Below are 24,002 nucleotides of genomic sequence, written 5' to 3'. Positions count from 1 at the left end.
TATTCCTTCTTCTGTGGGAGAGAAGTGCCTCTTCAAAAGATGGTGTTTTCTTCCTGCACTATTAAATGCAATTACTTCCCAGTTAATCAAGGGCACCTTGTTAAGTGATCAAAGGCTTCTTAAATACACCAACCACATTTGGTGACTAAAGAGAGTGGCTCTAGTCTTTTACAACTTGTGTGTGCCCGCCCCACCCACCACTTCCCTCCTCCCTCGTTACCAAAATGGTCTGGTAAATTCAAGTTGCAGCAATATTTAGGTTTTTGTGCTGCTGAATTTGAGGCGTCCCCTGAGAACTAGAAACAGCTGTGAACAATCACTTGTGGTGCTTTAACAAGCCTGTTCCCACAGTGGCTTCTTTCCACGGTATATTTTCCCTGGCTTCCCCCTATTAGCAGCATGGGAACGGCAATCTTTTCCCAGCTTGATAGCTAGGCAGTGGGGGAAAGTGGGCACAGCTCTCTGGGGACTTGTCAGGCCACTGGGGGAGTGAAGGAAGGCTCTGTGCTGCCCTCTGGCTGCCCATCCTTGCTCTATCTAGATGCTTGGGGTCTTGCAGCCACGTTTCTAATCTTGGTTAACAAGGAGAGGATATCAGAGGGCAACCCTCTCCTATTGCTGGCCTCCTGTGCTTTGCAGCCCTAGGGCCACATTAAATGTCTGAGCGTTGATGCCCATGTTCACAAAGCAGACGCGCTCAGTGCTGTTCCAGCAGCAGCTGGGTAGAGAAGAGTAATTGGTTTTGAACAGCTTTTAGCTCCAGGGGAGATTTGGTTGAGTGGCTCCTCTGTGCAGTAAGTTTGTTTGCACTGGGAAGATGTCCCCTAGGACAGCCTCTTCCCCGAGCGCAGATTACAGAACAATTTGCACGTCTCCCATCTATCTACTTGGCATCACTTAGCCGAAGCGGTCACAGGCGAAAGCTGTTAACTCCATGCAGAGCTGGTAAATGAGCCTGCTGAAGCTGCCTAGTGCTGGTACGGCTGGAGATCTCCCATGCCTAGTGCCCAAGACAAACCTGCAAGGATGGGTCTCGGACTGGAGAAAGATGTCAAGCTAAGGAGAAAGCTCTTCTGTATGCCACGGCAGCGAGTGGCTTGGGGTAGAGCAGAAGGATGGCCAGCAAGCTGACTGCATCAGTGTCTTGGGTCACTTCTTTTGTATTGCTTGTAGGAAGAAGCAGCTGTGTCCTTGCAAAAATCATGAAGTAAATAGGGTAGGAGGGGGAAAGACTCATGAAGAGAGACAGGCATAACACAAAGGTCTTACAAGAATACCGGTTGCTATAAACCTATATAGAACAGCTAGCCAGCTATCTAGAACAGCTAGCCAAAGTTGCTACAGCCAAGAGGCCTCCCGTGTTTTGAAATCAGCTTGTCAGAATCGAATTGTTAAAAGTGGATTACGTTAGCAAGGCAGAAATCAAGAAAGCGTTCTTGTCTTTTATTCTCAACAGGCCGATTTCTTAGAGGAACAAGTCAAGCAAGCTGTATTTTAGATGCATTTGGTTCTTTTCAGTCTTATTTCCATCACCCAGGAAAGACGACAAGAGAGTGCCAATTTTAAAAAATGCTTTATTGCAGTATGGTAAAATATCAGTAAGGTATAATTTCCTTAACAGGAGGGTTTCGAGTGACAGTGACTATCATATTGACAAACTTTATTCAAAGCTCTAATATATAGTTGGATGGATGTATCTATAAAATACATTCCTCTCGTCTTCAAACTTGTTCCAATAGACTTACTTATCAGAAATGCTGATAGCACATTAATTTTGACTAATCGGCGTAAGCACAATGAGGGAAAAGGAAAGGCAAAAACATAGTAAGAGAGAGGCTTTTTCCTGTTGGCCAAGGTGACAGGTCTCCAGTGGTGTTTTAGGTAGCATCAGTTCATGTTTCTTTTTCCAGCTGGAGGGTTGAATAATGAAATGCCACTAGAATTCAAAAGACAAAGTTTGCTCCTATTGCTACAGTTCCCCCACACCAAAGGTTTCTAAAGTCTCTCATAAAAGCAGCATTTAGGAAAAACACATACACACCTTTTTCCTGAACAAAACACACAAGAACAATACAACTCTCTAGTCCAGTGCAGTCGCAGCTCATTATATTGTAAACTCTTTAGGGGAAAGAGATCACTCTTAACCCCCTTTTTATTTGCTCAGAATAGATTTGTATAGCTGGACTTCCTTCTCCTCCATCACCCATCCCTTGCATGTAGCTCTCCTGCCCTTTTTTGTTTCTTTTTTGGCAGTGAAGACAGGAGGGATTTGTACATACAAGTATAGCAGCACTTGTTGGGTGTACTCTGATCGGGAATGACCTTGACTCTATCAAAGTAAGCAGCCCAGAGAGGTATGAAGGAGGACGAGGAAGGACATTAAGGCACTCTGTTATATGGCAAAAGGGATGAATCAGGACAACATACCCTACTGAGCTTCTGATCGTGCTTTGTGGCTTTGTAAGGTTTGATCCTCACAATAAATAAAGTAACTCGGGCCTCACAGGAGTAAGAGAAGGCAACTGGTGCATCAAGTAGAAATTTCCCCCTTGGGTTTCTAGTGAAGAGGGGATTCTCCCCAACCCCCAATATTTTATATGGAAAGCAACACTTTACAAGCACCTACAAAAAGCGAGCCAAAACCCACTTATTTCTCCTGTACAGGCTAAAAGACTCTGAAGGGTTAATGGATTGTGATACTATTAATAATCAAAGGAGAACTAAGACTTCCTTGGGACTGGTAAAGAGATTCCGGTGCTGGACTTTAAATATAGCCTGGTCTCTCTCTACCAGGTGCCCACACATGGCTGGGTGAGCAGAGCGGCTTCGGCCAAGGATGTCTCAGGTGCATGTTTCAACTTCATGTTAAGGTGAAGGCGGTCTATATAACAAAAGTGCGTTTTCTCTCTTGACACACATGCAACAGGCATGCAGCAAAGATTGGGACAAAACAGCAGTGATCAGCAGCGCGTCCTCCAACGAAGCAAACCCAAACTGAAGAACTTTTGAACTGACGCTAAGCTCTCCTATCTTTCCCGAGTTCAAGCGTGGCTCAAAACACCACAGGAAGGTCCCCTGATCATAGGAAAAACCAGGCTAGCAAGGCAGAAACAGTCCAACTGCAAGGGGCCCTATTCCCTTTTGGAGTCCCTCCCACGCCATTCCTCCAAGACCCAAATCCCACACGGTCTCATTACAAAGGTTATGCTCATGGGGTCATTTTCTCCCACTCCCCTTATTCTTCAGTGATCACATGGCATAGGCAGAATGTTCCGGGAGGCTTCTTTTCCTGCGTTAAGTTCTACTTGCTGGGAGCTGGGTGATTGGAGGGAGGGGCTGGTCACAGGTTGATGTCTGTGACATCCGTAGGTGTGCTGGTCAGGCTGACATCCTGGCTGTCAGGGTAAACGGCGTCCTTGGAGGGGCTGTACTCTTGCCGAGGCTGTGAGGTCTGTTTCAGGTTCTCTGCTAAGGCCACCTCAATCTGCTCCTGACAAGCTTTCAGGCAGTCCTGGGAAAGAAGAGAGAAGAAGGGGGTGCTGTTCATTTCCACTTAAATTTTCACTGCAGCAATAACAGAGCTCCTTCAAACATCTATGCTTTGGTTGGTTCGGAGGATAGGCTTTTCTGCTCCAGTGGAGCACATTCACAGTAAATTTCTTCTTCAATATCATGCAAAGGGGTTTGCGGGGCAACGAGCATCCTAGTAGAGTTCTGATTATTCTATTATTCTTAGATATGTATGAACAGGAAGGTCTTATGAAGTAGGGTTAGAAATACCTTATCCTTGTTCTGTATCCTAAGCCTGAGACCAGGCTCAAGCATTCTATATAGGTGACCAGTACCTGACGGCGGAGACTTTGCCTCTACTTGAAAAAAATTAAGTGTTTCAAATATGAATTCCAGCAGGCTAAATTACCCTACAGTTGTGCCTCCACACATCTAGCAAATACTGAGTCTGAATGCGGCTTCTGTGAGTCTTTCCCTTGGAGCCTTTTGAAAATACTCATTAAAAAATTCAATGGCAATAGTCTCACAGTCTGCAGTTCTCAGGACTACGATGCCCGTTAGATCAGACCAAAGGCTCATCTAGATCTCACAGTAGCCAACATGGTGCTTTTGGAAAGCCTGCAAGCAGGACAGGAGAGCAACACCATAGCTGGTACTCAGAGACATGCCACCTCTGAGAATGGAGGCGGTACAAAATCACCCAAGCTGCTAGCCATTTCTATATCCTGTAGGGGCGAATTTCACAGTTTATGTGTGAAGAAATACTTTCCTTTGTCTGCCCTGAACCTTCCCGTGTTCAGCTTCATTGAATGACCTCTAGTTCTGGTATTATGAAAGGAGGGGGGAGACTTCTCTGTTTCGTTTCTCTACACTCTGCTCCTCCTTACTTGCCTTTGTTCTTAAACATAAAAGACCTCAAATGTTGTAATTTTTCCTCACTAGCGAGTTGCCCTTTTCTTAACATTCTCCAGCTCTATGATATCCTTTTTGTGATGTGGCCACCAGAACTGCAAACTGCAGTCCAAGTGCGGTGACAACATGTGTTTGTGTAACACTTTTATGATCTTGGCAGTTTGATTGTTAGTCCGTTTTTTCTAGTGCTCCCTAATACAGATTTTGCCCTTTTTAGAACTGCTGTACACTGGGTTAACATTTTATTCAACCTAACAGACCAAAATCTCATTCCTGGTCAGTCACTAACACTTCACACCTTACAAACTTTTATGTGAAGTCAGAATTTGCCCTAGTCCTTATCATTGCTTTTTCTGCTCAGGGTTTGCAAAGCTGTGTTAATCAGCTGATTGCTGGCACTTGGGAAGTCCTGTGCAAGGGGATTTGCAAGCTCTGCATTCAGTGCTTCCCAAGAAACAATAATCAGCTGATAGTCAGTGACAGGGAAATGCTGTCCACTTTTTTACCTTTGTGGTTTGGTTTCAAACTGCGCAAGCAAAAAGGGAATCACCAGGTGTCACTGTGACATCAGTTGATTGACAAGTGGGTGATCCCACCCACCTGTCAAACTTCACTCATGGGGGGGGGCCTTGGCATGGAGATAAAGATCTGGCCCACCAGCCAGATCCAATTCCCCAACCCTATCCTAGAGAGTGATCTAATTTAAGTGTGTTTATTTTACTTGTATTTATTATGCAAAGCTAATAACTTCAAAACTGCCAAGCTTGCCTCTTACTTATTTGCAACTGGCACCCATCCTTGTTACTAAGGAATTTAGAAAATGGAAACATTTCCATGGACAAGTAAGGCATTGCAAAAAATTTCCCTCCCCAAACCACTGATTGCTATATTAAGTATCTGAAAGATGTAGGGTTTCAACCCTAGCTACTCCACACATGCAATATATTCAGCCCCCCCCCCATTCACCCACTCCCCAACCCTGCAAAGCTTCCATTATAATCTATAAGCCTGTCTTAGAATATAAGACCATGAACAGTGCTTCTCAATTGGTTGGTCTGTGGAATGTACTTGTCAATTGTCCAGGATATCCCGTGGGGGGGGGGCAGTGCTCTTAAGTAGGTCAGAAGACATGTGTCCCCTGCCCCCCCCCCCAATGAACAAAAACTACCACAGAGATATCAAAATTTTCAAATGTAGGGTGTCCATGGCATGGCTTTTGAAACATGGGGTCTGCACTGTTCTAGAACTTTCTTTGAAGGCTAATTGCTTTTATGTCATAGCACTAGAAAGTGTTCAGCAGTACCCTGAACCCCACCCCACTTTGAATGCACTAGCCTGCATGTGACTGAGAATGCTACTGCCAAGGCAACTGCATGAATGCAAGGGGAAATCTTGACCTTACGCTTGGGAGGAGCCGCATGCAGCAACGATTTGAGATGAGGAAACCCCTCTCGTTTTGCAATGAGTCACGGTGGTGAGCCCCAATGAACCCCATCGCTGCTGCTGCTGCACCTCCTCCTCTAAAGGCCCAGCTTACAAGAAAACTGACATTTTGTACTGCAGAGCGACGGGGTTCTGATTGGATCCCCAGCCGGCTCCCCGAGGCTGGGTCCATTTGCAGGATCCTGCCACATACATAATCTTACAAAGAATCCACATTTAGTTCTTAGAAATTGACAGAGGATGTGGCAAGTAAAAATAGCAACACCCAACACTCCTTCCCCAAGACAGTTCCAGTAACCGTGGCCTCTAAAACCTCCACCCAACAGAAGCCAGGGCTCAGCAAAGGCCATTCTAAATTGATTGGCCAGTTTGTGGGTGCAGGGGAAGGAACGGGAAGCAACGCTATGAAAGGAGGAGGATTGATTAAAGGAATTCAGAAGCACGTGTATGGGTTTATGCATGGGAACCAAAAGCTGCTTTTTTGTGAATTGAACCTTGCAAGTCTGTTTTGCAGAGGGGATTCCAGCACTGTTCAGAAACCGAGGGACTATTAAGAGTGGTAGAATGCATGTGCTGCATGAAGAAAACCCCAAGTTGAATTTCCAGTTTCTTCAGGGCGGTCTTGTACCCTGGAGAGGTGCTACTGCTCAGTGGAGAATAAGGCAGCTAATATCTTTGGTGCTCCAGATAATGCTGAAATACAACCCCCATAATCCCTAACCACTGGCCATGTGAAAGAGCTGAAGGCCAGAAACATCTGGAGTGCCATTGGGTTAGCACTGATGAACCAATGGAAGGCACCCTTCTAAAGAACTTGTGATCTTGCAATGTGGCTATGATGAACCAGTGCTGTATGTCTACAGGAACAGCATGGCCTATTGCCAGCCATAAAGATTCAAACTGACCCTTCAAAGCATGTTTCTGAGCTTCTGGAAGTGTCCAGTGAGTTGTAGGCAAGAGAGATGCCAGCACAAGACATGGGGCAACTCAGGGATGGAGGGTGGGCAGTAACATGCTGGCTAATGTGATGTAACACCAGTGAAAAGCAATTTGTATCTAAATGTGTTTATCCTCAGCTAACCCTGAGAAGCAATTAATTAAATGGATGAAACTGACAATATTGATAGGAAAGGAAAGAATGCAGGTGTGGGGAAGAAATAGGAGGTATAAGGTAGGTTCAGATCACACAAATACTATTCTACATCCTTTTTGTTTGTGAGCCAGTCTCCACTACCCCAGTCTCACACTTAACTTTCTTTGACAGTGAGGACTAGAAACATGAGAACGAAAACTCAAGTCTCAGGATTTTAAAAGTTGTGCCAGCTGATGTGGCTTGCAACAGACAGATACCCAAAACAGGAAGATTGAATAACTACGGACAGAATATCGCAGTATGTACAAAGTCCCAGACTAGCAGCCTAAACTCATGTTCTGAAGTAGATACAGAGCATGTTCTCCTGACCCCAAGTAAAAATCAAGCAAAACTGGAATGCAGCAGAAATCAAAGGTTGATTACGACTGAATATGTTATCTAGCCTTGAGGATGCATGTTTACTACAGAAGATGAACTGGCAGAGAAAAAAATAGGTACTATCTGGGTCACTGGAACCTGCATAGTAACCAACAGCTCAAGAGGTAACCAAAAAAACCAAACCATGAACCCTTTGACTGATATTAACCAAACTTCTTGGTAGGCTCCAAGCACATCATCTTAATTGGACTGGTACCTTTGTAGGCAAAACATCATGGAAGCATCTATTAAAATGAGGCAGGCCTAATATAAATACCAGAAAGCCTACCCAGATATATAATTTAGTGATGTATGCTCCTTTAATATGAAGTAGCATTTTCACCTCAAGAGGGCCAACCAAGTGAGAACAGAGCCACAGTTTGAAGCCCCTACCCATTGAACCTTCAGCAAAAGCCTGTTAGGCGTGGCAGATGAGATGGCAGGGGACACCACAAAGAGGCATCTTCACCCCGAGCTTGTCTTCTAATTAACTTCAAAAAGACACAAAGAGCTGAAGAGCAGCCAAAAGGAACCGGGCAAGGGAAAGACCCTCCCAGCCCGCAAGATAAGCTCAGCGTTCCAACGTAAGCTAGGCCCAAGCTTCTTTGTGGCACCAAGCCTTGGCTACTTTTAGTGCTTCTAATCTGGGTCACTTTTGTAATCCTCTCCCCACCTCCCACCTGTTCTCTGCTGTCTTCGATCAACTGTGCTCAGAGGACCAGCATTCAAACTCCGCCTCCTTCACAGCAGCAGCTTGCAAGCAGCTGGCTGCGGGCAATTCAGAGACTAGGGCAAGAGGCCAAAGAAAACCCAGCAAGAGATAAGTGTCTGCTCCATGACTGTCAAGCAGCGATGGCTGGATCTGCGGGAGAGGTCCAATCCCAGAGCCTTCGCTCTGCCTTTCAGCTTTTGCCAGGTAGTGGGAGACACAAAAAGCCCAGCTTCCCCCTCCTCTCTGATGCCCCTCTGGCACCCAGGGAGCACCCTGGAATTCTGCTTGAAATGAACCTCTTTGGCCTCCATGCTTGCCCCTGACAGGATTCTGACACCGCGCCACATGAACAGATGCTAAGCTGGTTCTATCCCTGCCCCATCGGCCAGCCCAATCCCTAACACCTGTCCGCTGAGGTGAATGGCTGTTTTTCAAAGGCCTCCTGTGTACCCGGGACAAAGAGGAGCAACTGATCTGGGACCTCATGCAAGCCATCAGTGGGAGAGCCACCTGCATCATGCAGCCATCACCCATTCAGCAGCGGGCCAGGAGCTGGCACGGCACATTTGGGAAACGTGGTTGGGCTTTAGAGAAACAGCCAAATTCATGTCAACCCCCACCGGCCAGGGAAGAGACACAGCCACTTGCTGCGCTGGCTCTGGACCAAGAAGCGAACACTAGCTTGGGAATCAGGAGGGAAGCGAAGGATAGAGAGGAAAGCCTGCCAACCATGCAGTCTTTGCATTGAGTAGGCGAAGAAAGCCAACGGTGTCTTCCGTTTCTTGGAGGATGCAAGCCCTTCCGCATCAGACGGGAGTTTAAGAAAGAATGGGCTCTTCTCAATGGATACCCGGACATGATGAAATAAGCTGTTCCGTGCAGAATCTTGTGCCAAATTAAGTAATTAGTCTCCAAGCTGCTGAAAAAAGGTCCATTGTCCTTGACGTCACAAGCTGGGATGGCTGCTCTTGCAGCAGGGGTGGGGTGGGGAAGAAGTGCAGCCCTGCAGACCTCTCTGCCAGGTCCTTAGGAGTCTCCTCAGGCCACACCCCTAGCTGGGCCAGCTTTGTATCTTGAGCATTTGCAGGAATGCATCCTCTAATAATGCCTCCTGCTTGTCTGTATGGAGGATAAAGGTAAAGGGACCCCTGACCTTTAGGTCCAGTTGTGACCGACTCTGGGGTTGCGGCGCTCATCTCGCTCTATAGGCCGAGGGAGCCGGTGTACAGCTTCCAGGTCATGTGGCCAGCATGACTAAGCTGCTTCTGGCGAACCAGAGCAGCACACGGAAACACCGTTTACCTTCCCGCCCGAGCGGTACCTATTTATCTACTTGCACTTTGATGTACTTTCGAACTGCTAGGTTGGCAGGAGCAGGGACCGAGATACGGGAGCTCACCCCGTCGTGGGGATTCGAACCGCCGACCTTCTGATCGGCAAGTCCTAGGCTCTGTGGATTAACCCACAGTGCCACCCATGTCCTCATAGTGGATAAAGAGGGCTACAAACATTTGTAGAATATAGCTTGCAGTACAAAAGTGAAATTTACATTTGGTTCCCCACCCATTTTGCCTCTGGCCAGGGCCAGAGCTTGTATGTGGCCCCTGAAAGGATGTCCATAAAGGGAACACAGCCCTCTGGCTGAAAATGTTTCCCCACTCTGTCTAATGGGATAACACAGGTTATGGAACTGCCCTCATGCCACACCTGGGCTGCCCAGATTTCTCCTTCCACTGCAGCTTTTCATGCTCTATCCATCCAAGGGGGACCAACGCAGAAAGGAGAGGCTGCAGAACTCCAGAAGGACACCTTGCACAATATTTTGGGGCAGCATGAACAGGACGATAAACCGAACCACAAGAACTGTCCTTGTCCAAAGGATCATTTCAAAGGATGGTAGTGTACTGCAGATACTTATGACTCTACCCTCTCTGAACCTACAATATGATGGCGCTATCAGCAGACCCACAGGGTAAGAGAAACAAAGGGGGCCCAGGCTGGAAATGCCACAATACATGGTACAACAGGGGCTTGTCAGGCATCTCTCACCCCCCTTCCATGCACTAAGTGAGTGAATGAATGAAAGGAGGACTGCATCTGCTAGCCCTCTTCCCACTGACCATGCCCTTCTGGGGCCTGCATGTAATAATAAGAGTCCTCCACATGTACAGCTGTGAATTTCTGTGGGAAAGAAATAGACTATTTGCTGAAACCAATTTTGTTGACATATATTTTAATTTGTTTTAGAGTAACTTTAATTACGATTCGAAATACTTAAATACCTGTTTTAACATTGTATTTTAACGACAATTTCCACGTTTTTGTTTTTGGTAAACTGCAAGGGGGTTCTATTTACAATCAGATGGATTATAAATTTTGCTAATAAAACACCCTTCTCAGATTAAATGATTTTTATATGGCAAGGGGCCCTGGGGGCTGGTTAAAGGTACAGTTCGAAGACACACTTACTGCAGAGCAAGGCCAATAAACTCAGAAGGGCCAGCTTCTGTATAGGATTACACTAAGTCACTGGCACGGAATATATTAAGGAAATATGCCCCCAAATTGCCTTACCTTGACACAGACCCTCTTGCTTGATCTTGCGTACAGTATGTCTGTCCCATTCCCCATTTATTTCTCTCTGTTATAATGCACCCTTCCTGCCTCACAGGTGTGCACTTAGGTTATAAAATAAGACAGTAACTTTCAGTCCTGAAGCCTTTCTTCCCAAAAGAGCAGCTACTCCACCAAGATGAATGGAGCAGAGGTTCTCTCCAAACATACGTCTCCTCATGTGCTTTGTACACTTAAAAAGGTGGCTGCAGCTCAGGCACTTCCTGGACTTAATGCTACTACTTTTACAATGTATTCATTGATGTGATATGCTTTATTGCTGCAGGTTTTCCTGGCCTTATTAGCTGCCTTGGACATCTAATTAACATAAAGGTTGGATTGAAATAATTGTCATCATAATACTGCATGGCTGTCGTGTGCCTCTAAAACAAAGAGGTCGGCAGGTGAGGCACATGCAATAGTTTCTGCAGAGAGATGCCAAATGCCACTTCATAAGTGAAAGCAAGATCTCTGGACTTGAGCAGATGAAGCCAGAGTAAGCTTGTCTTGAGTCAAACAGCAAAATGCAAGTAGGATCCCAACTCCCCAGAACCAGAGCCCTGTTCCCCACTGAGCACATACTCACCACCTCTGTGCCAGTAATGCTAGCAAGCAGTTCTGTAAGCTCCTCGCCAGAAAAATCATCGGATGAGGTAGAGAGGCCATGGACTGCCGCTCCAATGCTTCCAGTAGCAATCATGGATGGGGGATACATAGCAAATGTGTAATCTACAAATTCAAGGCGGAAGAAGAGAGGGTGTCAGGAGAAAGGATGACACAAATTCTTTGCTCACTACAGCTTCCAGCAAAGGTGTCATAACAGCACCCCACAAACAAACACATTACCATTAAGGCCTTTCCTATTGTCCCTGAGAGGTCCTAGGACTTCCCACCATCCAGCTACAGCATCTTAAAAGCACGCAATCCATTAGCTTACAGAAATAGTTTGCCAATAGAATATTATGAGCAGGTTTTCCAGGAGTGGCCAATGGACAGGAGGAACACTGAAGTCCTCTTCAGGCATTTCTCATGTGAAGGAAGAAAGTGAGTTGAGAGGAGCTCCCACCCCCACCGTGTTGAGGTGTTAACTTCAGATGGACAAATGGATTTTACCATTCTATTTGGTGGGCTTACACATTGCATTCTCATTTAAATCAAACAAAGACAGCACTCTGCAATGTTGTTGTACAAACTGTCCCAGCCCAAAAGACTATCAAGGGAGAGCCAATTATTTTAGTAGCCAAATGCTAGATGCTTCTGAGAGCAGAGTGCTGGGGTGGATGTGTCTTTAATATGTGACAAATTTTGTGACAAATTTCAACAAGGAAACCTTAGAAACAATAGTTTGCCTAATATTCATCATCCTTGCCTTTCAGTCATGAGAAACCAAAGAGGTCAAGGGTTCTAGTATCAATGGGAAAAAGCTGGGTCTCTCTAAAAAATGAGATCCTAAGAGGCCACTGATAATTTGTTTAGTATAGCTAGGGATAAAAATCAAGTTCTGTTTCATTTTAGCCTGTAATTTAACTATGCTCCACCATTCCAGGGAAGGTCACCTTTTGCAGGACATACCTGTAGCACACAATGCAATGAACGTCTGTGCATGCTTCTTCACCAAGTCCACCTTCTGCTGGGGAAGTGAGAGCCGCTGGAGAATATGATCCAAGAAGTCATTGGCTATCACTGACACTAGGTCCCACTTTAACTTCTCAAGGACTAAAAACTCCCAGTCCTGAATGAAAACACAAGAGAGTGTTAAAACAGAATGAGCCTTTTTGACCAACTTCAAACTACAAAACAACGGTGGTTCAAAAGAAACATGATGTATTTCGTAAGACATATCAACAAAAGGTTACAACAGCCAATGGTCGGGGATGCAAGGGACCTGCTTTGTTGGGATAGTCCTGTAGAGATAATGTGGAATCTGCTAGCATTCATAAAGCTAGGAAGATATTGAAACCTGCTGCAAGACAGAGATCACACAGTGGCTTGATGTATTAGCCAAGAACTGCAGCTTGTACACTACTCCTTTCATAACTTCTGCTCTTGATTAACCACAGAATGCCATGTTGTCCTGACCCAGAACTATGGTTAGTTTAAACAAGCCAGCTTCAGCCACCGTGGTTTGTAGCTGGCTTGTTTGAAAGTAACTGCAGTTAGTATAAACCTCAGTTTGCTTGTCTGGATGACACAACAAACAGGAGTTAAGTAAGAGTGGAGGCAAACATTTCTGAACTCCCCCTGGCCACTTGGCAGGACAGGAGAATGGCCAAACATGAGGCTCACTCTGTTCCAAACATGTCATACAGAACTATAGTGAGTGTGACATGAGAATGTGGCCAATTGCTCTCTGCCCTCTTCCGTCCTTTAGTTGGAACTGCAGGCAAGTATGCCTTCTGCTATTGCTCGTGGTATATGTTGACCACTCTTCCCCTCTACTCTCCTAAGGAATGAATTTACAGGTTTAAGTGGAAAGCAGAGCTATACAACATCCAAACCCACCAATGATTTGCCATCTAAGCACAGAATACAGTCAATTAGACACATCAAAGTGGACTGGTGCACTAGCCCTGTGAAGAGCAAACTGCATTCTAGGCTAACATTCACCAGTCAATGATGCCTACAGAAACTCCATGATGCAAGGTGTGCATATGTATTTTACAATTATTATTTTAATTATTATTAAGACCCAACACTTCAGACGTTCAGGTGCTTTTTGGGTCAGCAGCAAGGAAGCTGCCTTCCTCTTTTGCTTAAAATTGTATCCCATTTTTATCGCCTCCTTCCACTTGTAGCAATGCCAGTTCATGGCAGTTTCCAAACTGCTTTAGTTGTAGGAAGAAGCAAGCTTGGCAAATGGAAAGGGAACAGAGGAGCTGCAGCGCTTTGCTCGAAACAGCAAACATCCTTTTCCTGAACTTTCCCCTGACACTTCACCGGCTCAGTTTGGGTCACTTAAAAGAAAACAACCACCAACACAGAACAGAAAACTGAGCATGCCGGACAGCAGTGATGTTACATAACTACCACTGCAGTTCTTCAGAAAGCGACAGGGGACCTGAATGCTTGCATAGCTGTGAACAGAAAGCCCCCACCCCAAACACCCACTTTACCCCAGTTTCTCCCTGAGGAGGTGCCCCCGCTCCAACACCGCAAACTGCTAAATTCCTTAAGTTTAAAAGCTATGCAGAGATCTGACACAAAAACTATTTAAGGGAGAAATTGTGGCATTCTGCATGCACGTGTCTCCCCTCCCAATTTGCCCAATCAGCAGATTTTGTGCCTGAAGCCCAAACTGCATTCCAAACTCAAGAAAGCTGGATCCAAACAGAGTACATTGCAGTTAGATCCCATTTGCTTCAATGGGAACAAAGTTTTAAGCCATGACTAACAACTCGTGTTGATTTTACTGGGACCCAAGGGCAACTAATTTACTCTGGATCAATCCCAGAGCGATTCAAGAGCAGTTTTGCATTTCCTCTGTATCAAAATCCCTGGAGAGGGGAAAAATACAGACCTGGACAACTTATGTGGAATTTGCACGTGACCCTTTCTGAATCTTGGACAGCGCTAAACACACAACGTTCTGGAATATACTTTGCGCATGCCTGCCCTTGCTTTCTCATCAAGATTTTTTTCTACATTTTTTCCATGGAACCCTTAGTTTACTTTCAATACCACAACTTCCTCTATAGACATTTCTCAATAGGCAGCTGATGAGCTGCATCAGGCCTCTAAAGCATCTCCAACTGGCTCTCTGGTTCTTGCCTGCCTTCACCACCCACTGCTCTCTCCCACCTTTCTCCAAAAGCTTGCAGTGGCAGCCACTAGGCCAGCTCCAGCCACCATGTTTTCTTACGATGCTACAGCTGCATGATCAGCCACTTGGAAGACATGGTGACCAGGACTGGGATAGCAGAAGCTACCGTGAGCCACAGATATATGGACAGTGCTACGTCACAGAGACGCCTCTTAAATTCTTTGGGTTTAAAATCCTGATTCTGAAGATGTCCCAAAGGCACTCTGACAGTGCAATTTTACACCATGCGTTACTTTATGGAACAGATTCCCTCTTCACATCAAAAACATAATATCCACACATCAAACTAGCAGAAAAAACTGCAGAAAAGGACAACTACCCCAGATGCAGTTTGCCACCCAACCCACTCAGCAAGAGATAGTGAAACAGGGAGGAAAGGAGTCCATTGTGCAAATAGGAAACTTCAGTTGAATGTGCACTGTTGCCTCTTCTGCAAGAAAGGAAAGCTAAAGGTGCTATAATCCTTGGTGAAAACTGAAACAACTTCAAGCAGGACACTTCATAGCTTAGGGTACAGTCAGCACCCACAACCACATTACCAAGTTGAAAAAGAAGTGTGCGTACTGGGTAGCCTTAAGAAACAGAAGCTGCCTGGTTTTTGCAGGCAGATGAAAGAAGCAATAGAATCCTGAAGTAGCAGCTGGACCATCAGGCTGCAGGCGGAGGGATGCCATTTTTAAAATGCTCTCTAATGTAAATATTCACCACAAATATTCTGCTCGAATATATGTGGTGCCTTTATAAATAAAAATACTAGTGTATCAGAGAGAAAGATCCTAAGTTATCCCTCACTTATTGTTAGGCTTTGTTCCCTATTTGTAGGGAATGTTTTATATTGGGGAGCGTTAAAAATGTGACATGCACACAGTCTTTGTAACCTGAAGTGGAACAGTTCATTCTACCACTTCATGCCCAGGGAAGTTCATAAAGAGCCAATCAATGCCCAACAGATTTCTAAAACACTGGGCAAGTTTTGTTGCTCCCCATGGTGATGATCTTTGGGAAGAAACAGTCTCTGATATCTATGGAGCAGTGCTAGGCGGACCAGATGGTTATTGAATGAACTTTGAAAGCAGATCCCATCAAGCCAAAGACCTTGTGACCTGTTGACATGAAATGCTCCTCTGGCCATCTCTGCAGCTAAATGTGCACGCAGCAAATTGGCTGAATGAATGAAGTGCAAGGCAACTTAGATAATACCCGTGGACGGAAACCCAGCTTCCTTCAAGTGGATAAATTCCTTGTTGCATCATTTCCTTCTGCTAAGAATAACTTCATCATGATCTTGAATGCTGAGCTGCTGTCAAGCAGGCATCCTCCTCTTCTGCAAGAGGAAATTGACCTACTGGGAAAGTGAGGCGGCTTTCCTTCCAGGAGCGGCTGAGGAGCAGGCTTGATGCTACATCCTGATAAGGCACCAGGATGTAGCCATTGTCCAAACCTTGATGAAGACGCTTTCTCCTTCCTATCCCTGGATCACTCTCACTGCCCCGTTGTGAAAGTAGAGAAGCACGGGACATTATTAGCACACAGGAGGGAAGTAGCAGATCTCTGCGGTTGTGTAAGTGAAGCATTAACACTCTCAGTCCCAGGGGCAGATGCCACCCAAGGGAGCCACTGACCCTCAGTCACCTGAGAGTCCCTTGCTGAAGACCAGAGAGGGTTTCAAGTGCAGGTCTGGGATCAAGGGACAAATTCCCATCGCAACCTGGTCTGCTGGTTGTTCACCCACTGGCTTCTAATAACAGAAATTTTCTATTTTGTTTCTGCACTAGGCAATGCGCAGCGACTCTGGGTTCATCTTGTGTTAAAGATCCACTTCCTAGCATATGTGATGCCTTTAAATAGAGAAACCCACCTTTTCTTCTTACTCCTGGAGACAGGCAGCTGTAGCTCACAACCAGAAATATGGCCACAATACATACTTTTCCAATGGGCAAAGGTGGCCAGTCTCAAAACATTGAAAGCTTGGCCTAAGAACATTGCCTAGTCTGGACTCCTAACTGAAGTGGGAGGAAGCTGAGTCAAGAGGAACCTTCTCATTCTTCTTACAACTATTTTCTTGCTCTATAGTACCCAATGAGCAGAATCTTTGTCTTAGCAGCAATGGTTGTACTCGGCTATCTGTTGCTTCCACAACATCCCCCATCTTTACAGGTTCAAAGGAGTATTAACAGCCCGGAGTAGCTGGGGCAACCCAGCCAGATGGGTGGCATATTATTATTATTGCTGCTGTTATTGTTATTATTAACCAGTCAGATATCAAGATGAATTAGAGGCATTCGTGAGTGAACAGGAACTGCTTTAATGGCCCATCCTACAAGATTAGGAGCAAAGGTACAGACAAGTATGAAATTTAAATTCACAGCAGACCTAGATACCTTGCTAGAGAAACTTTTGAACACTAACGGGGCAGAACCTCCCCACCCCCATGAACAGGTAGTACAGTGGTAGCCAACATGGTGCCCTCCAGATGTTCTGTACTACAACACCCATCATCCCTGTTCATCAGCCTTCTGGCTGGGGCAAAACATCTGGAGGGCACTACATTGACTAGCCCCGGCCTATTAAAACCCAGAAATGCTTTCTGTACAAGCAAACCTGTAACCACCTAGCCTGTACCAAAAAGGAAGGCCCATGGAAGCCATGGGGATTCCCCTGCTTGCATCTGCATTAAGAAAAATCCTAACTGCTCTGACATCATATCTCTGTTCTTCTCTACCCACACATTCTAATTTGTCAGACAGGGTCATTCACAGATCATCTCAGCCTCCTTTCAGAAAATTCCAACCAGGTGGCGATTACCAATGTTCGCCTCTATAGGCAACCTTTCTGAAAGAACATCTGGCACACTGAGTGACATGCACTGCAGTCAAAAAGTGGCTGTATATATAAAGCCAGATTTTAAAATCAGATTGCAAAAAATTAACTGCATAAGCCTAGCCCCACAACCTGTGGGTTGAGATGTAGCTGCCACTGTTGCACAAAACATGGCAGACTGAATGCTACTCTGCTAGCGGGAGCCAGGGTAGGGTCCTGAAACTGAGCGTTACAGGGGTGGGATAAGGCCGGATCCCAAGCAATTCCATTCTCATGAAAGGGGCCTGGCATGGGGCCCTCAATTGTGCGAGTCTAGAGATGGTGCAGCAAAAAATGAAAGACAGCCTCCTCCTTTTGCCCTGGTCAGCAGAAGCAGCAGAGCTTTGGATGTGGTGGCCCCCCACATTTCCAATTTAGGCTTAGGATTGTTCTGCCTGGATTTCAGTTACATTAAGTATCATCTAAAACACACACACACACACACAATATAAAATGGTATCTGAATGGAATACAAACAAACACATTAAAAGGCTACACTCATCATCTTTTAAAAGTAAATCCACCACACTTTATCAAGAATATTATTAACCTACGTCTCTATTAAGAATGACCCAAGAACAAAACACTGTACTTTGGAAATCAAAAGTTTAAACATGACCCAATGGGCCATGCATTACATTTATTATTATGCAAATTGTGAATATTTACCCCCAGCCTTTCAAGCATAATTTCCAGCCCTTGCTTAAGCAAAATCCTGGTTACGTAGTCTTCAAGTAAACAATATTGCTTAGGTTCCTTACATGTGCATAAGGACAGCAAAACAGAAATCATACCTAAAATAAATTCTGCAGTGGAAAATGGGAAACCAGAGATTTTGTATTATGTGAATGATTTTGTTTACATGTTTATGAAGCTAAACAGAAAAATGCTGTCCTAAAGATTATAAAAGCAAGACTAGAGATGCTGTATTATGTATAGAAGCCCTATTTAGTGGCAAACTGGTTATGTTTTAATGCTTAAAAGCAACCAAGTAGAATGTTTATATGTTCAGGAAATATATGAATTAGGAAGTTGGAAAAATTGGTTTAAATCAGTTGTTTAGTCCCTTTGCTCTGGTGGTTTAAACGTCCCTGACTTAAATCAATCCATCCTGCTGATGTCAACGGATTGCAGTCTGTTAAAGAAGTACAGTCCTGCATTAGTCCCTCAAAGAGAAGACACAACTTCCCTTTCCCAAGGGGATTTGTTCTAAATAGTAAGAGCTCTTCACTGCCCTGACCCACCAGCCAATCTTTCACCCCTAATTACGCTCTCAATCCTAAATGCAATTATTAGGAAGGCCTTCTGTATACAGCAGGACTTACCTCTTAGCAAACATGCATAAGATAGCACTGTAAGTAACAATGCAACTCATGCTTGAATTTAATGTGCCTCCCAATAGAAGCTTTTGGTCTCTAGAAGTCCACGCCACATTCAATCCAAAAGATTCAGTCAGAAGACCCAATGAAAACTCAGCAGCAGAGAATCTTTGGACTCCTTTTTTAACATTTTCAAAACATGCATTGCATTAACATGAAGTCCGCAGTTTGAAAGAACTGTCAGGTTATTAACCAGTGCACCCATCATTGGCTAAAAATTTAGATTAGCGCCCACAGCAGAATCCCATGCATGTCTTCTCAGAAGTATGACCCATTGAGTTGAATGGTGCTTACATCCAGGTAAGTGGGTACAGAACTGTAGCCTTAGTCTAACAACTGATGACCTACCTGTTGGTAGAGAAACCATTTGCCATCAGATCAGCACCAGAGAATATGGCCATACCTTGAGAACAGAGCATCCTGCCCATACTTATGGAAGCTCTACTGAAGAAGTACCATTATCCATAGGATACATTTACGCCTGTTCATCATGCTACTGATTCACAACTAGACCTGCTACTGGGAATGGCAATACTGCTATAATGTCTGCACTTCAACAATGACCGTTCAGTTCAGTAAATCAGATTTTGCTACCTCTGCAAAATTCAGTGTTTGTCCCAAACATTCCAGGGCAGCCAACATCAAAGGGACAGTGCAAACAGTTACTGGATTCAGAGTAGCGTGTTCTGTCCCAAATAGAATTGGTTAGCTAGTGTGTCCTCCTCAAACACTGCATCCTGCACGATTCCTTGCTCATTGCAAGGGAATATGAGAGGGGCACAGGCTTCTTTCAAATATAAATTGTGCATTGGAAACAAACCTGGTTAAATGGGATGAGTGAAATCTCAGGTGAACTGTGCATACAAAATAATCAACAGCTGAGTTATTACGATGGGGACATAATCAAGAATAGAAAAATGGTGGTTCCCACAGGCATGGAAAAGCATCATGTCTACTTGGGTGTAGGCAGGAGAAAGGAAACATATAGGATGCATGGAAAACAGCAACTAGAGTGCCAATCCATGATTCAGTGGCAGCGAAAGTAGGCCTGTGGAAACAGGGAGAAGGAATCTTGTAAATGAAGAGGAAGAAACAGCTTACCAAAACTTCACGCGGGGTAATGGAATTGTCTGTGTAAATGCAGAGTTTCTCCACTGTTAAAGGCATGGTTTCTCGCAGCTTGGAGGCCAGGAGCATACACACAGCCCCAAGAAGCTGCAAGTGGTTTTTGCGGGTGGGGACACAGGACAGGTAACGGTCCACGTAATTCATGGCCAAGGGGAAAACCTCTTCTTCGCACTTCTGTTCCTCACAAACCTGACAAAAACAACAAAAGAGAGGGTTTATAAATAAAACAGTCATCCACTGTGTATGAAGGTTTCAAAAATAGTTGCTATCCAAGTGCAAAGATAAAGCAAGACAAACTTAGTGACTTCACTGAGCCATACTATCTTTTCTGTAAAATGGGAATAGTTCCCTTCTCCATAAGAACCTGTAAAAACACATAAAAGTTGACACAATCAAGACACACAGGTACTGTAATTTTCAGTTCTTTAGAGAAGGATTCATAGCATTTTCTAACAGAAAATATCCATGTCATATGGTGATTTTATTATATTAACTACTTAAACCATGCTGTTGCAGCACTCTGATTTATTGATTTATATTTTACCTCTTTATTTTTCTTGAAGAGACAGTGAGGCAATTTACTGCTCTGCAAAATAGGCATATTAACAAACCAACATAGTAAGCCTCTCTTTTTATTAATCATAACCTCACCTTTCCACCAAACAAAGTCAAGGGAACTAACAACATTAATAAAAACAACAACAGAACAATTCCTGGAGCATTTACTTAGCAGAGGCATTGAGCACCCTCAGATTCAAGTTTCATGTACGGAGTACAGAAGTCCAAATGTTTCAGATTTTGAATATAAGAGTGAGGAATTGGGGTTTGAAAATGATGATAGCATCTCACACACAATGAGTAAGAGCCCAATCATTCAGACCCATCTTATCCCAAATTCCTCTGGCTGCAAAACAATATGAGCCCAACCTTCAACCTCTTAAGACTTGTGCCATTGATTTGACTGGTGCTTGCCCAAAGGAAGCCATCAGATGAAGACAGGACTGTATTAACTAAGACCTTTCTCCTCAAATGCAAACCAAAAAAACTTCTGACTTCCAGTCCCTTATTCCGACCACTGGCTAGACTGTTACCAAGGCGCTGCCCACACTGAATTAAGTCAGCTTAGTAAATGAAACACTGAGGTTTCTCCTTTTGCAGAAGCCCATTTTTCTTTGCTGGCAGTTTTCCTATATCCTATGAGGCACTTTTTGTATGGATTTGCTGCCATTTTTGCTTCATCATTTTTCTTTAAGTGACACTGAAGCAATTTACACTTCTGTAAAATGGGTGCAATAAAGGAGGAACTTTCTAAGATTTTGATATTAACCTCAGTCATCCGTTTTAAATACCTATGAAATTAAAAAAAAATAGCCCAGCCCTACAAATAAACCAACAAAATTTCACACTTCAAAAACCAAAAACTCTTTATTAGTCTACCTGCCTACAAGGACTGCCTAAAAATGTGCTTTGGGGAATCAATTACTTTCTATGGAGGCCACTCTTACCTGCCACAGGCAATTGGGAAAGCTACTTTTTACAAGCCTGAATTTATTAACTTCCTGACACACAGGACAAATGACAATTTATTCTGAATACTTTTCAAAAGCAATCGTTTGCAGGGAGGAGGGGAGGGGAAATATGCATCCTCCAGCACTTTGTCTCTTAAAGAAACCAATTGCAAGGCAAGCATAACAGCCCTGTTTCTCACAGGCTCTTCAACAAGTGCTGCTCTCTCCATTTCCAAGTCTGGGAAAGCTTTGCCTGTTGAACTTCTACCTGCTGCAAAGCCGTGCAACCTGAATAAAGGCAGCGAACCTACCCCAGTTCCATTTCTGATACTAACCCACAACATTTATTTGCCTGACATGCGGAGCAAACCTTTACCCGACTTTTACTTTTGATGTAATACGTTTAAAATAGCACCCCCCCCAAAGGTGGAGATGATCTTAGTATTTGTGTCACCCTATACTCGCTGCCTCCCTTGCCGCTGCCTCTTCATCCTGGCCCTCGTTTTGTCAATTTGTAGATTTTAACTGCGGGGAGATTAATCAACCCCATGATCTTGCGCACGAACCGGGCGAGCGACTGGCGACCCCTAGAGGTCACGTTGCACACTGCGGAGGAAAGGTGCATGCCAGGGTGCTTTTGAACTGCCCCTGCACCGAAAGACAGAACCGGAGGGGGACACACAGGCCTCTTGGAGCTCTGCTTCAGTCATTCCCATCCACGCTCATCACGACCCACCGGTCTCTCTCCAATCCAGGCAAGCTGGCCCACGCACCCGCCTGTTTTAAGACGCATCGGTTCCGGTTATAATACGTCTTCGAACCCCTCACCTACTGCTCCAAAACGTCCCCCCACCCGGTTTTCAGAAGAGGTTGAATCCCCCACCCTGGCTCTCCCGCCGGATCCAGCCGATCGCAAGGCCTCAATCCAACGCGCACTTCACCTAGGGGCGCCAGTTCCATTGAACTGCACGAGATTTACTCCAGAGTAAGCACGCCCAGGATCGGGCTGTGATCCTAGACGTCCTCGCCCAGGGCAATCCAGAGAGCCTTACTCCAGAGTAAACCCGGCCTTAATGGGAAGTAAGGGAAAGGGTGTCGTGCGAGCCGGGATCTGATCCCGCCAGCGGAAGGGACGACGCAGGGCATGAGGGGGAGGGGGGGCGACGGGATCCCGGCACAGACCTCCAACATCCAAAAAGCCAACATCTTCCGCATGTAGGGCTGGATCTCCTTCTGCACGCACTGGAAATAGGAGACCCGGGGGCTGTAGCGCTCTTCCTGACTCAGGAGGTTCTGCAGGACCCGGCGGTCCCTTAGCAGCTGCGGATCCCGCTTGGCCCGGATCACCCCCTCCACGCACAGCAGTTCCATGTGTCCGGATCCGGGGATGGGAGGAACGGAGGAGCGGAGAGGATCCGAAGTGCCGGTGGGGGAATCTGGCTGCTGCAAGGCAGGGAGCTCGGAGGGAGGGAGGGGAGGGCTCTCTCGCGCTCGCAGCCCGGGAGCAGGCTGGATCACCCAGCGGCAGCACCGAGCCCAGCAAAGCAGCCTCCCCTCCCCCTGGCTAGGCTCCTCCAGGCTCCCGGCTGCAGAGAGGCGAATGAATGTGCGGCGGCGAGAGCTGCGGAGAGGCGGAGCCGGGGCCCGGATCCTCCTCCTCCTCGGGAAGGTGGAAGGAGGAGGTCTGGTCTGCTAGGCTGACTGATGCCTCCCTCCAGGCCACGCGAGGCAGCTGCCATGATAGGGGAGGAGAGACCTCCTTGCCACTCCACCCCTGCAAACTTTCTTTCCCCCCTACCAGAATGTTCTTTGCAGCAGAGGCTTTCAGATCTGCAACCCCCCCCCCCCCTTTCTCTATTGTCATTTCATGACCTCTTGCTCCTTACGCTCCGGCTTCCTCCTGACAAGCCAGGGGCATATTCTATTCCTAGGGATCACGCAGTGCGCGCTTGGCAGGGAGAGGAATGCCGCCAGGCATTGTTGCGCATCGCTTTGCCATATGAATGGAGGAAGCGCCGTCCTGCAGAATGGCAAGGCGCAACATCCGTTTCCAAGGAAGGAAGGGCCTTGAGGACGGCTCTGGCTGCAATAGCCCCGCCGCCCGCTGTTGGTTCCAAAGACGGGGTTCCCACGAAGAGGATTACGTCCCTGTGGAATCCCAGATCTCTCAATGGAGCTGATAAAGGCTCCGCATTGCCATGCTATCTTGCAATACTCCCATTGCATTCTGCAGCTGCTGTTTTGCCTCTTTTCAAGGCTGTGAGAAAAAAAGAGGCTGTAAATTGGTAGTGGTGCAATGGCTAAATGTTTGCAACTACAAAAAGCAAAAACAACAGAAAATATTGTGATAGCCTCTGGCATCTATATCAGCAATGTAGCCAATTTGCTGGTTTAGGGAAACAAAAAGCAGAATCTATGCAGAGAAGGGGATCTTGTTCTCAGAGATATGTAGGGCCAGATTATGACCTTTAGGGGCCCTAAGCACTGAAAATACAGTGGCGTAGCGTGGGTTGTCAGCACCCGGGGCAAGGCAAGTAATTTGCGCCCCCTAACCCGTGGATTTGCGCCCCCTAACCCGTGGATTTGCGCCCCCTAACCCGTGGATTTG

The 24,002-nt window shown here is 45.7% G+C and overlaps 1 protein-coding gene across 1 annotated transcript; it reads right to left on the bottom strand.

The window, feature by feature from the left end:
• Positions 1-1,554: 1,554 nt before the first annotated feature.
• Positions 1,555-23,010, bottom strand: CCND3 (cyclin D3). The gene is made up of 5 exons (XM_081914595.1): positions 22,577-23,010; positions 19,860-20,075; positions 12,273-12,432; positions 11,287-11,429; positions 1,555-3,511 (listed from the first exon to the last, which is right to left on the bottom strand). The coding sequence occupies exons 1-5, from the start codon at positions 22,763-22,765 to the stop codon at positions 3,341-3,343; spliced, it is 879 nt and encodes a 292-aa protein (XP_081770721.1). The 5' UTR covers positions 22,766-23,010; the 3' UTR covers positions 1,555-3,340.
• Positions 23,011-24,002: the final 992 nt, after the last annotated feature.

Source organism: Podarcis melisellensis (genome assembly GCF_964234715.1).
Source record: "Podarcis melisellensis genome assembly, chromosome: 6".
In the NCBI taxonomy this organism is placed as follows: Eukaryota; Metazoa; Chordata; class Lepidosauria; order Squamata; family Lacertidae; genus Podarcis; species Podarcis melisellensis.
Note: the sequence above shows the minus strand (reverse complement) of the source record. Positions and strands in the feature narration are given on the sequence as shown.

Bases quoted from the DNA above. Each gene is read 5' to 3' on its own strand.
- CCND3 (XM_081914595.1), bottom strand. From the start codon at position 22,765: ATGGAACTGCTGTGCGTGGAGGGGGTGATCCGGGCCAAGCGGGATCCG. The intron at 12,433-19,859 runs GTAAGCTGTTTC...GTTTTCATTCAG, and splicing joins TTACCCCGCGTGAAGTTTTG to GACTGGGAGTTTTTAGTCCT. The intron at 11,430-12,272 runs GTATGTCCTGCA...TTGAATTTGTAG, and splicing joins CATTGCATTGTGTGCTACAG to ATTACACATTTGCTATGTAT.